The 13,393-nt window shown below is 40.0% G+C and overlaps 3 protein-coding genes across 5 annotated transcripts; all 3 read right to left on the reverse strand.

The window, feature by feature from the left end:
- Window positions 1–1,660: 1,660 nt before the first annotated feature.
- Window positions 1,661–4,800, reverse strand: RB195_009498 (uncharacterized protein; the record flags this gene model as incomplete). Of its 2 annotated transcripts, none has more annotated exons than XM_064190068.1 (10): window positions 1,661–1,665; window positions 1,720–1,816; window positions 1,875–2,000; window positions 2,066–2,175; window positions 2,225–2,361; window positions 2,422–2,575; window positions 2,812–2,956; window positions 3,014–3,176; window positions 3,240–3,363; window positions 4,743–4,800. In XM_064190068.1, 10 exons carry the CDS (start codon window positions 4,798–4,800, stop codon window positions 1,661–1,663), a joined length of 1,119 nt encoding a protein of 372 aa, XP_064047651.1. The 2 variants fall into 2 exon arrangements, with proteins under 2 accessions (XP_064047651.1, XP_064047652.1); XM_064190069.1 differs by having other exon boundaries at window positions 4,743–4,782.
- Window positions 4,801–5,816: 1,016 nt separating this feature from the next.
- On the reverse strand, window positions 5,817–6,749 carry RB195_009499 (uncharacterized protein; the record flags this gene model as incomplete). 2 transcript variants are annotated; one of them, XM_064190071.1, is made up of 6 exons in its annotated part: window positions 5,817–5,897; window positions 6,005–6,053; window positions 6,109–6,167; window positions 6,309–6,364; window positions 6,419–6,477; window positions 6,697–6,749. In XM_064190071.1, the coding sequence occupies 6 exons, from the start codon at window positions 6,747–6,749 to the stop codon at window positions 5,817–5,819; spliced, it is 357 nt and encodes a 118-aa protein (XP_064047653.1). The 2 variants fall into 2 exon arrangements, with proteins under 2 accessions (XP_064047653.1, XP_064047654.1); XM_064190070.1 differs by lacking the exons at window positions 6,309–6,364; window positions 6,419–6,477; window positions 6,697–6,749 and adding an exon at window positions 6,246–6,269.
- Window positions 6,750–7,359: 610 nt separating this feature from the next.
- Window positions 7,360–12,896, reverse strand: RB195_009500 (uncharacterized protein; the record flags this gene model as incomplete). The annotated part of the gene is made up of 9 exons (XM_064190072.1): window positions 7,360–7,439; window positions 7,519–7,563; window positions 10,815–10,878; window positions 10,931–11,008; window positions 11,916–12,020; window positions 12,450–12,479; window positions 12,553–12,595; window positions 12,655–12,810; window positions 12,880–12,896. 9 exons carry the CDS (start codon window positions 12,894–12,896, stop codon window positions 7,360–7,362), a joined length of 618 nt encoding a protein of 205 aa, XP_064047655.1.
- Between the last annotated feature and the right edge of the window lie 497 nt (window positions 12,897–13,393).

Here is a 13,393-nt window from a genome sequence, read left to right on the forward strand (position 1 = left end):
CATGAATCAGACTCTTTAACACGAGTTAAGTGCTAGTACAAATCATCGCTTAGATAAAAGACGCAGCTGCAACACCAGCTGCCTCGCTTCGCATGTATAGATAACGCATTTAGGCAGAAATCGGTTAGATGGTGACTTGCGCGGAGTCGAAGTTCTTTGTCTTCGGTCATATTCGTCTGAAGTGCGCATATTCTGCTCCATTTAATTTCTTTGCATCAATACATTACTTATATATTGTACATTACTTGTTTCACTTAAGTTACAACTATTCTGGTTTATTATCGATGCTTTCCGATCCGGGTTACACTGACACACTTCCTTCCTATGAAGTTCGACTTAGCGTGCTGAAATTAAAGAGTATGAAATACAGACGACTAGTGAACGATTTAGTTTTGGGTTTTCTAATCCTACGAATGGATGTTAAGCTAAAGGCAAGCAAGTATTGGATTTTTCGACCAACAAGCGGAAGAACAGAAAGCTTCAATTTGCACTACTCTAAACTCAGATGAAAACTCTTGTCATCTATGGTTAACTCCTTTTTTGCAGAGTTGCACGTTGGATTAATCTAATTCCAGCCGAAATTATGTTTAGTCCAAACTCGAAGATATTCAAAAGCAGGCTATCCAAATTAAATGTCTATTCTAAATACCTGTATAAATATAAATACCTATATAAATATATAATATATGAATACCTGTGCTATACCTATCCTATATACCTATTCTATACCTATCCTATATAAATACCTATTCTAGGTATGAGGGAGGCCTAAAATCTCATTGTTTCAGAGACGTGGAGCAAGTTCCTCCTCTAACAAGCGACCACAATAAGAATTGGATTGATATGTGTTTTTAGCTCGCAGTTTTAGTTCCTCCTTTTCTGTTGTTCATTATGACACTAGTAAATGCTCCTTTCGTCCCTACAGTTATTCTCTCCTGGTGGTGGAAAGCCGTTCAAGGATAGCAAAGTTGCGCTTGAGGCCCCCACCCATTCGTCCAGGGTCCCTGACGGATTCCTCCGTTCGAGGTTAAGTTGGTCACCCAAACCCTGGTATCCATTTATCTACCGTCGCTTTCTGGGTCTGGGAAAAGGATCTCGCGTGAGGATTTCTCACCTTCTGTAGCAGGAGAATGACCTGCCAACCCACCACCTCTCACGCTCTGAAGAGCCAGTCTTGTGTTAAATTCAGGCGAAATTCTAGTGAGCTCTGTTCCATCTTGTTTTTTTTGTTTTGTTTTATGGCACACTTGTAGGGGTTTTCAACAAATAAATAAATAAATAAATAAATAAATAAACTATACTTAAGTTAGCTTAATTTATCCTTTTGTATTCAATCTTCGCTTAATCGCCCCTTTTTGTTATTGTAACATTTATTTCTGATGAACATATAGCTTCAACCTTCTTCGTGCCTTATATTTGTAACGATTGGTTAAGAGATAAGATAGATAAAGTTCAATCACCCAAGTTTGAGATTACCGCGAGGCAATCAAAGCGTTCTCCGTTGGACTACATCACAAGTGGACAACAAAAAGCAATTCTTTCTTCCGTGGTAAATAACACTTTTCTTTTATTAACTGATGCATGTTCAATACAAGCATTGGAAGCCCTTGTTAGAAAATCGGTGCGAAGAATCGGTGAACACCAAACATCAGTTCTTGGATTACGCTGAACAGAAAATAAGCAATAATAGTAGCTGCTTAAACAAGTTGAAGAAACTACCACAATTCTCGTATGAACTGACGGAATCTATGAACGTAGCCCATAGATTTCGATCTTCTATACATACAGCGCCACCACCACGTTTAAACTGAGATACCTAACATGGAAAATCGCATTTGTCATTGACTGGTCCACCTCATAAGTAACTGTCTTACCTGTCTATTTATGCCTCCTATGCATACAGCTGGTATCCCAGATCTCATAGAAACACCCCATTTAGAGTGATCTTGTGAGTTCTCAAACGAATTACCAAGTAGGGACACAACGTTGACATCGTATACCTAAATATCGAGGAACGTAGTAGCGAAAATTATAGAGAAATAATAGAAGTTTCGCTCTGAGTCACATTTTGTTTTATGTGACATTGCGTTCCGAGATCTTTAGCACTTCCACCTCTCCATGTCTCAACTACCATAGGTGTTCTGAGAACTGGGGCAATAAGATCATGCCACAGATCTTAATCACCAATAACTTTTCACGAACGAAGTAACGAAATTTAGCATACCTTTGCCAAACTTTTTATGTTTCGAGAATGCTTCCGCTTGTTTACCCCCTAGTGTTTTTATAGAACGAATTGTTGAGAAGGCAGTTGCCGATCGTGGCAAAGACTTTTTGCTAACGACATCTAAGAGTGAAGGTGCCCTGAAGGGAAAATTTTTCAAACGTTCAAATCAGGCATTGCGCGAATTTCTAAGAACTCACATGAATTCGTGTAGCTCTGGCAAGTTGAAGAAATACGGTGTAACTTGTGCAAATCGCATATACTGCCCCACATCTTCCAGCATATCCACACTAAGAGTGAGGCATAGAAACGATTGCGCAAATTTCTCACCACTTCGGGGAAAGCTATATTTATCTAAATTGATAATTCGAGCGACTGAGGATTGTTTCTCTTTAAGACCGAAGCTTTTCCTGAAAGCTGTAGTTATCTGAATCACGCAGTTCAAAAGAAGTTGATTAAGGATATCACACATCTGATGATATTTTTCCTCGTGTATATTTTGCATTTTGCATTTTAGTTTTAAGCCAAATGCCTTCCTTGAGGTTTGATTACAATCCTTGATTTTCGACTACAAAGATGAAAGTGCTCACTAATTGGTGGGAACTTTGGCACGCTATGGATTAACCAGAATCCAACTTTTTTATCGAACACTGCCACTCCCTTGCTGTGACCGCGACCTCCCCCAGTTTCTCCCTTAGGACTGTTGTCGTTGTAAGCGATAGCAAACGTGCTCCTCTAGAAATCATAGAGGTTAGATTATCTGTTGGTAAAATGGTCCCCTTCTTGCGCTACCTCATTCATATCGTACAGTTGATCAACGGTAGCTCCAATCGCGGATTCGACGCTATCAATTGGCTCAGGGCTCATTTTCCAGTTAAGCTGCGTTTCATCGAAATACACAAAACCTCTACCTTCCATTTCATCCTCTCTCGCCGGAAGTTTAATGGCAACAAACCTGAAAGGTGCTGAAGAAGTTCAAAGCAAGCAGGAACAGTAGCAGCCGGTTGATGTAACAAACCAGTCAACATCTTTTCCTCTCATGTTTTTGCAACCCAACCTTGCTTCTGCGTAACCATTAAACGCCACGATTAGTGACAGCAGTAGTAACATTTCACTTGCAAATCCTTCAAGGTGAAGGCGCCCTTAAGATATCAGAACAAAGTTTGAGTTTGTTCGCTTTTGGAGCAGAACGCTACTTTGTCCGAAAATAATGAAGTATAAGTCATATAAGTCATGATGAAATTGTCGGTGATAAATTCACTGTCCTTAAAGCAGTAAAGTTAATGCAACTCAAGCACTACCAAGGATTCCTTTCGCGTATGTTATATTTACTTTAGCATATTTGCTAGCCATGAAACAACTGATCTCGTGCGTAAGACTTTCTTTTAATCCGTCGATACATGAAGATTATCATCATTCGTTTATTTACTATAATTTTTCGCTACTTTATGGATATAAAAAAGTTTTATAATTGTGTGAAGCACCGTAGAATTATCAGACCTGACGGAATCCGCTCTCTCCTTAATAAAACGTTGTTTACCTTCTCCGAATTCAGAGAATGCGACAGCAGGATAAAAAATTGCGATAAAGCAGACATGCTTGTGATTGCTATTGATTATCTTAAGATCAGGGGCACCACACCACTGATCTGACGTGGTTTGGATTTCTCGTGGAAAGCTTCTATAGAGTATTGTGACTTGCGGAGAAATTGGTGGTTTCGTTCATCTCTACGTAGTTGCTGCAAAATGCAGTCCGGAAGCCGCTGTTTTTATGACGGCTTGCTTTGCAAGGCGCCACCCTTGTGCACGCGCCGCATCAGCGAGCAAGCATTCGAGGATTAATAATTTCTCTTGTGGTTTTCAGCAATCTACGACCCCGTGTAGAAGCTTTCCATGGTAAATTCAAACCACGCCAAATTCATGACATGCTGATTTTAATAAAATATTAGCAAAAGGGAGAATCATGAACGAGGAAAATTCCGTCGAAATTTCTGCTTTATGAGAAGCAATTAGTGATCAAAGTTTGGTAACTACATGTTCAAAACAACAACGTGATAAACTCAAAGATTCTACGAGTGTGTGATATCAGTTAAGTGAATAGTTCCTGGCAGTTTCAGTTCATCGTACAAATATTATGCGAATACTCGTACAAATACCGTGCCTCGGGGTATACATAGTTGGATCCGAACCTCCTTCCGTCTACGCATCGCATGCTTCTCCCATTTCTTTACGTTTGAATGGGAAAAATTACAGATGTTGAAAACATCAACCACCTTTATACCTCGAATGCTACTTCGAATAATGATATGTGTTGTCTTGTTTTTATATTCGTTTCCTCTTTATTTTGCTGGTACGCAAACAAAGATGCAGACTCTATCCTGGAAGCCTTAGGAGGACCGTTTGAGAGAGAACAAGCGGCAACAGCTTTCTTAATTTGCGAAGTGTCTCTGAGTGAGGTATACTCATAAAGAAATGACCAATGAAAGAAATGAACCATGTTTCTACTAGTAGTAAACACTTACCGGTACGCTGCCACAGAAACCCTTCAAGAAAACGGTCCATAAGCGCATACCCATTCATATTTATAGCGTCCGAAAAGTGGAATAACGTAACACAAAAGCGTTAGGATGACATCAAAAACCAAAAGTATGCATGTATTGTTCAGACCAATTCTCTTCTTTCAGTTGCTCACATACATTTCACAAGGCACATCGAGAATAAAATCTGCCCATTCCGGGAAGGAAAAGTGAACACATCACTTGTTCATCGCGAAACATTATACAGTCACTGAGCTGTTTATACATATATATATATATATATATATATATATATATATATATATATATATATATATATATAAACAGCTCAGTGACTGTATGTTTATATATATATACGTATACACGTATATGGTTGAACGCTTCATTTCAAACTTGGAAATTCGCACAAAAATAAAAAGCATTGGTAATACATTATGAATTGTTTAGTGGAGAATTCATCGCTCTACATGACATTGAGGTTCCAATGCATCAAATCCATTGATTGTTTTTCTAAGTCAATTAACTTGAGTTTCATAGGCAAAACAGGCCTAATTATTAGATAGCATTTGTACGTTGCATTTTATCGAGGCGATAGAGCCGCCGAAGGCGAAAATGGCACCATGTATGTGTGCAGAAGCAGATTGTGCTTGAAAGTACCGAATATTGATGTCCTTCTCGCTTCGAAACAGGAATTTCAATCTCAAAAAAGACCGCACATTAATCGAGCAAATGTGGAGGGTTGACGAAAAATTCTTGTTTGAAGTTCGTCTTTTTGCAGCCAAAGTCACTGTAGATCAAGTGATAACAGTGCTTATGTTCGACTGTCCTTTAATCTTGGCGTGTTTAATGCGTAAGCTTTCCTTAATTCCTCATGTCATTACCAACTTCTCATATCTCTTCCATAAATCATTCAAAACAATTTTCGATTCCTTGTTGGTCATTTGTTCTTCTTTTCTCTGCAAGACCTTTTTCTCGCTTTTGTTTTTTTTTTCATAGTTTTACCTGCCTCGTTGGTCTCCACACACAGCACAAATCTGAACATGAGCTTCAGCGGCATTATCATCTTGATTGAATACGCAGGGCAGGTGTCGAAAATGTTTCGTTCTGTCTTCGTGGCACTATCTCAATGATATGAAGAAACTAGAATCAGTAAGATTAGAAGTAGGCACTACAACTGTCTTATAAGACAATAAACTCTTAAAGAGAGCAATAAATGGTGGAACTTCAGTGATATGTTGGCAGCGCACCTTTCCGGGTGCAATTGGTGTGTTCTTATTCAATAAAGATTGTCTCTCACTAGAATCCGTTGATTTTTGATTGAAAAGAAAATTTAGAATCCATCCAACTGTACTTGCTGCAGTTTATGGAGAGAGAAATTTCAAACAAAAAATGTTTCAATGTCAAGAGGATCTAAAAATAGGTAGTTGAAGAACATTAAAAAAATGAATAAATAAAACTAAATGCTGGAATATACAGAACGTCTCAAACTTTCCATTTTTGTCGAGAGAACATGCTTGTCTCGAGAATCCGGGAACGTTAATATTTTCTTACTACATTTCCAAGCTGGTAAACCTGATCAGTATCTTTGTGGTATGTAGTGTACTTGTCTGAAGATAGTGGAGTGAGCGCTTCCCTCTTCTTTTCAACCTATTTCTACTTACGAATCAGAAAAAAGGTTGCTGTACATAAAAAAAACAGCACTAGTCTCGATCTGTCAGATCTGAAAAGTTTTATATGTAGAAAAAATCAATGAAAAAAAAGCCTTTCTATAGATTATCTTGAAGGGCTGTAGATTACCCTAGAAAGTACGATCGTTTGTAGGCAAATGCAAAAATTATATATGAAAACAATATCACGTTTCCAACGCGACCAGAAATAGGTCAATATCAATGATATGATAATGTTGGTGATTGCATAAACCCTCTTTTCCATGAAATACCGATATCCGCAATCAAACGTGCCGGCGGTATGAGACTTATTCAGTACCATCATCAGACCTCATTGTTAGAATAAGTCAATACTATAGCTGCTGCACATAGATGTGCTGAAAGCATAAAATTTGCATCTGCATTATTTCACATAAGTAGTTGGGCTGGATGCAAACGGTGGAAACTTGCTTGACTGATGTTTTTATCCCAATCATTCACGCCTGCTAATCATATGCTTGCCTTATTTAGCTTACTGCCTAAGTATCAATGTTCATCCATTTAGTGAACATGTGTTTTATGTGTTTGTTTGTATTCAAGGAAGACGCACCTCGGGAAAGATTTGCGCAACAGTGACAATAATAACTCACCGATTAGATCACGCAAACCACTATTATTTCAATCTGCAAATGATAAGGTTGGAAAAGCAAAAGTCAAAAGTTCTGTGAAACTGTTGTGACGAGGATTTTTGTTTGCAACATCCTTCAGTATTTTGTTCGTTCTTCTTATAGACATAAATGTTTTGCTCCTTTCCCCTTCACATTGTTGTTTGGCTGACATGACTATTTTACCGTGCCTTATTTTACATCACTCATCCAGTGTGCCGTTAAGCCGTCAATCTGCTTCAATAATCGAGAAGAACTATTTCCCTCAAATGTTTATTGTAAGAATGGTAATTATTTGGGAAGACTGGAGTCTTGTTGGTTCTTGTAAACTTTGCGAATTCTATTCGTAATAAAGAAGAGGTGAACAAAAACTGAAATTGCATTCAATCAACAGAATCTTTGTCATCTAAATTATTCTCATTCTTGAGTCTAAAGTTGTCGATTACTCACTCACAATCCGAAATATCGAAAACAAAATTGAGAAGAACGCTTCTCCTGAAATCCACAATTAAATGTTAAAAGTTTTATTTTTTGGTTGAATACGCCCCTAAAGCGCTTGCTGCGACTTTAACAGCCGAATGATTGGGTGACTCAAACTGAAGTTTTTAACATATGTTTTCGTGCAAAACAGAATTGGTTTTCAATATAACAGAAATCACTACTGTTGTGCACAAAAATATGCAGAAACCACATGCGACCTAAACCGCTGAATGCACGGCTCAATACTTATTTTGCATATTTCATTGGATTTGTCATTTCATCTTCCTCAGATCTTCCCCATTAGAGGGATCACAGCCGGTTAGTAGTTAATGGAAAGAGGGCCCAAAAGCGACCCCGACTATGCCCTGAGACGCGGCTTTATTCAAAGGACGGACTTTCTGTTTCTGCTGCGCAGGGACTGGCACATAACATAATTGCATACCGCACGTCGGTAGCCAAAAGCCTGCGGTCAAATGACTGATAGTTTCAAAGGAGGCGGTTTGAAGCCGTCGCCGACAAGCTCCATTTCCACTCTGGGAGGACACAACGTTCCTCCATAGACCCTTGGTACTAGATGCCGCCAACCTGCTTTATTTAAAATTATATCCATACTACAGTAATCCCGACCCCGAAGGGAAGCCTAGTAGCACCCCGAAAAAAGGTGTTGCAGGAGTATTCTAGTCCTCCAAATCGGAAAAGACAAGGATCAAATTGAATGGTTAACTTTAGAAGCCAGCGAACGGCGTAATCGTACTGATTGAGACGAGACGACCCTGAACGCCATTTACGAAACTGGAAAAGAACTGTCTCTAGAAACATGCGACAGACAGTAGAGGAGTTCGCGATTTCGTCAACATGCCATGAATATGAATACGAGAAAGGACATCGGCTCTTTTGAACATCTTACGATCCCAATCGGTCGTATGAGCGAAAAAAGATGTTATTTAGCAGGTTTGACCATCTTCGTCGCTGACGCTTGAACATAAAGCTACGAAGAAGTAGTCGAAACTTTCTATATGGAAAAAGGAAAGTTCCAGAAAGAAGACCGCGACTTCTACAAGGTCATTGTTGGCGATTTTAGCGCCAAAATTGACCCCAGGAGAATGTTTGAAGAACCTAAGCCTACGATTTTCAATAGAATGAACAAGGAAAGAGACTTTCAGAGTTTATCATCTTTTTGTTTTGTCGACTAAGACCATCTATGGAAACTCACAATCCCAGAAGCATTCATCTCTACGGTAGACTTGGGAGTCATTCGGTGGAAGCACCGTAATTGACATCATCGTTAGTAAAAGCTTTTGCCTGAGGGATGACGCTGTTGTGCTAGACGTCCTGTTCGTGAACGGACTACGATCACCTCCTCTTTTTGGAAGGTTCCAAAATGGACAAAATCGGAGAAGGATACGATTGGCTTGTTGGACACCTTCACGACCGTGCAAAAAAGCCTGAGAGTTTCAAAACCACTAAGAGATGCCTCCACAAACCCTTGAGCTGATACATCCATTTGGTGCAGCACAGGCTGCAGATGACCAAGAACTCTCTTCCGAACTCGCAAAGCTTTGCAGAGAGGCGATTAAAGAAGCTCCTAAAGAGAGAAGAGAAAAGTGTTGGCTGAAGAAACGGAAATGAGGATTCGAGAAGATGAAATAGAAGATTATTCACAACTCTTCCTCAGATCTTTGCGATGACCACGCCCACTTGCCTCCCTACCATCTGAGAGAAGATGGAAATGTCATTCCAGAGGTTCTCCTGCCTGAGGAACAACCTGCTATCATGACGGTAAGAAATCGTACCGCATCCGGACCGGACAGGATAAGAACTGAACCCAAAAGGACTTTCCGCCAATCCTTATCAACACTCTGGCAAGGCTCTCCATACGTTGTTGAGTAAGAAAGGAGATCCACATGAAATCAGCAACTATTGCCCAATCTGCTCAGTTTCCGTCATCTACATTTTACAAGAGTAATCCTTAACGGGACTGAAAAAGTGTTAGATGAAGGAAAGGTATGTAAAGTGCGGAGACGAGGAGAGTTTCAGTTCAAAGATTCAGCACGATTGTCCACATTTGCACTGCTTCGAAGCTCATAGATATATCGCTAAGGTACAAAGTGCCGCTAACTATCACCTTCACTGAATTAGAAAAGTTCTTCGACTTACACGAGACGGAAAAAGTCGTGGAAGCTTTAGGCAACGGTGTTCCTTCTCAGTACATAAGGGTACATCGAGAGTTGTACTGTAATTTTACGACCGAAATTTCGCCAGTCTGCAAGGCGACCATTATCGACGTGATGACAAGTGTCCTACAAGGTCCTACGCAATTCCTCCTAAAATCTTTGCGGCCACTCTAACGCAAGCGATAGCTGAAATTAGACAACATGAAATTGGAGGTTGATGATCGGCTGCAACACCATCTGTTCGTCACTGATGACATCATTCTGTTAATATCTAGTTAAGCGGGACGAATGCTGACCGAGTTCGGCTGGTGGCCATGCGCTACAAAGTTTAGTTTCGCTAATGACATTGTTCTGATACAATCTAGCTTCAGCCAAGCGGAACGAATGCCGCCCGATTTCAGCGAAACATCTGGATGCATCGGGCTTCTATAAGATCTCCAAAAGACAATGTCTATGCGAAACGCATGGGTTTCGGATGCCCCATCTACCCTCAACGGAACAAACGTATCCGAATGCACCAGCTACTTTTATCCTGGTGAGGGAGTGAACATGAGCACTTGAGCTGAAAAACCAGGGAGCCAGCGCCTTGGAGAGCGTATAACCGCATCGAGGATGCGGTGAAGTGACCAGGAACTCCAGGCTCCGTGCTCACCTCATTAACACCAGATCACGGGCTCACTTCATTGATACCATCATGTTTCCTGCTCTGACTTATCCTTTAGAAGCTTGGGGACTTTGCAAACAGGAAGAAAACCAGGTGAGCATCATTGAACGCGCAATGAAAAGAGTGATGCGAGGACTATCCTGCTGCACACAAGTGAGTTTTGAAGTTCCATCCTACGTAAGTGATCGAAGATTAGAGACACCAACGAAAAGAAAAAAGAGATTTTGGTACACTTTGTCTCCTATTTAAATGGAGAAATCACAAGGGACTATGGCACGCTAGGGACCAATAGAAGGGTTTGACGCCAGCCCGACTAGTTCAAAGGTCAACGGGAGCCAATGTGATTAAGCTGATCACGTTCCTTTCAATCTATTAGCAAAACGAGACTCTAAGAAAAGATCTTAGCAATTGTTACTAGTTCTACCAACCTATTTTTGATTTTCCGAATAAGGAAACACATATGCTGAGGATATCAAACACCACCAGTGCAAGCTGAAAACAAGTATAACGTCTACTACAATCACCGGACATACTTGCAGCTCACCGTTGCCATCATCACTGCAGCCATAATACGTGCATTCTTTTTTACAACTGCATACACAGCGCCAGCACAATAAAGAAGCTTCAAAGAAGAAAAGATTTTAGAATACAACAGCACAAGATTTATTGGCACCGATAAAACTATGTTAGTAGTAATCTTAATATCAGCACGTGAAACCTCCCAACATAATAGACTAACTGCAGAAATAAGGTGTCAAAAGTTTACAGTTTCCTTCCTCTTTTTCCTACGAGGAATCCAACATGTGTTCAAGCACAAGTACATATATGCGCTGGATCCGCAAGCGGGGAAGACTGCGTCAGTAACTTAATAATTGTTCGATCGCCTGCAGACGCAGCGCGTATGTTACCCCGTAGATGCAAACGGTCGGAAACGTTGATTTCCACGCCGTTTCTCAGGGAATAAAATTGATCGTGATCACGTTCATATATCAATATCCCAAACCCTATCGTTTCGTTTAGAGATCCCAACACTGTCAATTTCGTGATACACTGCTTATGCTTCTAAATCTACTCTCACTTTTCAACACTATTGAATGGTGGTTGACGCTCGGTTTTTATGAGCTGTGGGGGAGTCAGAAAGACCGCGCTGCAGTGCTGCGACTTTGAAAACTCCTCTTCCATATTTGGAAGGCTGAAAAACCTTCCAGCTGAAGTGATGAAGGTGTTGGACTACAGAACAGGAGCGTGCAAAATGAACTGACGATTTTCAGCTAATCTAGAGTCTGTAGTGTAATTCTGCAACTAATGACTTCCAAATCGTTAATTTTCAGAGGCTCATTCCTCAATTCGGCGCATGATGTTAGAAACGTAATCCCAAATTAAGGTAAAGCACTTCGACTGCATTTAGGTTGAAATTGGATTGTGTTTCCTAATCTTCCTGGTTTTATAATCATACCTTTTTCCAGTGTCTATTGTACAATAAGTTTGCTGGAAAAAGTCCTGAAGAATCATATAGTAGAAAGACGAACCGAAAACAGCAGCTTGAATCCTGCCACGGCTTTCGATACTGAGTCCCCAAAAAAACTAAACAAGGCGAAAACGACGAGGATAACAGAGATAATGATCAAATAGAGCTGAAAATTTGTTTTTTTCAAATGAATCCTTTTTGAATGAATTTTGAAGAGAATGGAGACATTCAGCATGATATGAAAACAGTTGAATACAGATATGAAAACAATTTGAAATGGACAATATTTTGACGAAAAACTACTAAGAAACAACATTTTGCCATTTAAAAATGGCTAAAACATTGCAGCTGAGTCTATTAAATAAAGTGGAGCATGAAGAAGTATCCCTTATATGGGCGGCTGTTTCCGACATTGTCACTTTTTTCACAACGAGGTCGAGGCTATCTACCGATGGTAACTATGACTGAGTATCACCGATCACGACAAATTTTGTATTGTTTTGCGTTAATTTCCTTTCCACGTAGAGTAACCTGTTCCTAGTCATTTATTAATGTATATCTGGAATCCTCAAAAGAAATTTCATCAAAAACATACATCACTCCCACACCATAGAGTTTCACCAATCTGAAATATGTCATTATTAGACGAACTATTAGAGTTTTTTTTCCCTGTCTTCTCTTGTCAACTGTTCATTTACCTCCTCAGTCTTGGTATCTGATTTTGGCGTTGAAGATGTCTTACTGAAATTCCTCCAGGTGAGGAAATCCGTTGCTGGTTGCAAAAAAGTAATAATGCTTGCCTTTTGGTGCCTTTAGGTTTTTCGTCGTCTTTTTCGTGCTTGTCTTTGCCTTCTTTCCCTTTGGCATCCTTGGGATTTTCTTCTTTTTCCTGTTTGTCTTTCTCTTCTTCCTTTTTATCATCGGTAGGCTTTTCTTCCTCCTGTTTCTCTCCTTTCCTGCGAAAATTTCTCTCGTTGACATCGGTATTGTTTTACGATAAAAACATTTAACGATAGTAAACGTACTCTTCAGCGCCTCCCATTACTTAAAGAGAAGTTGCTACAAATGAACCTACTCCTGAACGATCTTCATTTCACGCGAAGCCACTTATAGGTTGTTTACCGCTGATAACAATCGATATGTTTACTCGGAAAATTATCACTGGCTGTAGTCGAGCAAATCTTAGATACTTACTTAAATGCCCTATATTCGTTGGAAGAGAAATTCCCTGCATCGTTTCTAGTCACTCTTTTCTGATGTCGTCATCCAAGAAGTTTTTCCAAGTTTTGCGAATGGCCCGAATGATGAAGCTATTCAACTGTATGCAGCCCATCTCGTTGTCGGCCTCCCTCGAGGGCGTTTAGCATCTCTTGGAATCCACTCTAACGTTCTTTCAGTCCATTTACCGCCGGCTCTTTCTTACAGTGTGATCGGTCCATCCAAGCTTCACTTTCCACATATTTCCACACCGCTATGTTTAATTCCTTGAGCATAATCCCTACTTTTTTTGTACTTTCTGAAAAGAGAACGGAAAAAGGA

This window comes from Necator americanus, chromosome III (assembly GCF_031761385.1).
Source record: "Necator americanus strain Aroian chromosome III, whole genome shotgun sequence".
In the NCBI taxonomy this organism is placed as follows: Eukaryota; Metazoa; Nematoda; class Chromadorea; order Rhabditida; family Ancylostomatidae; genus Necator; species Necator americanus.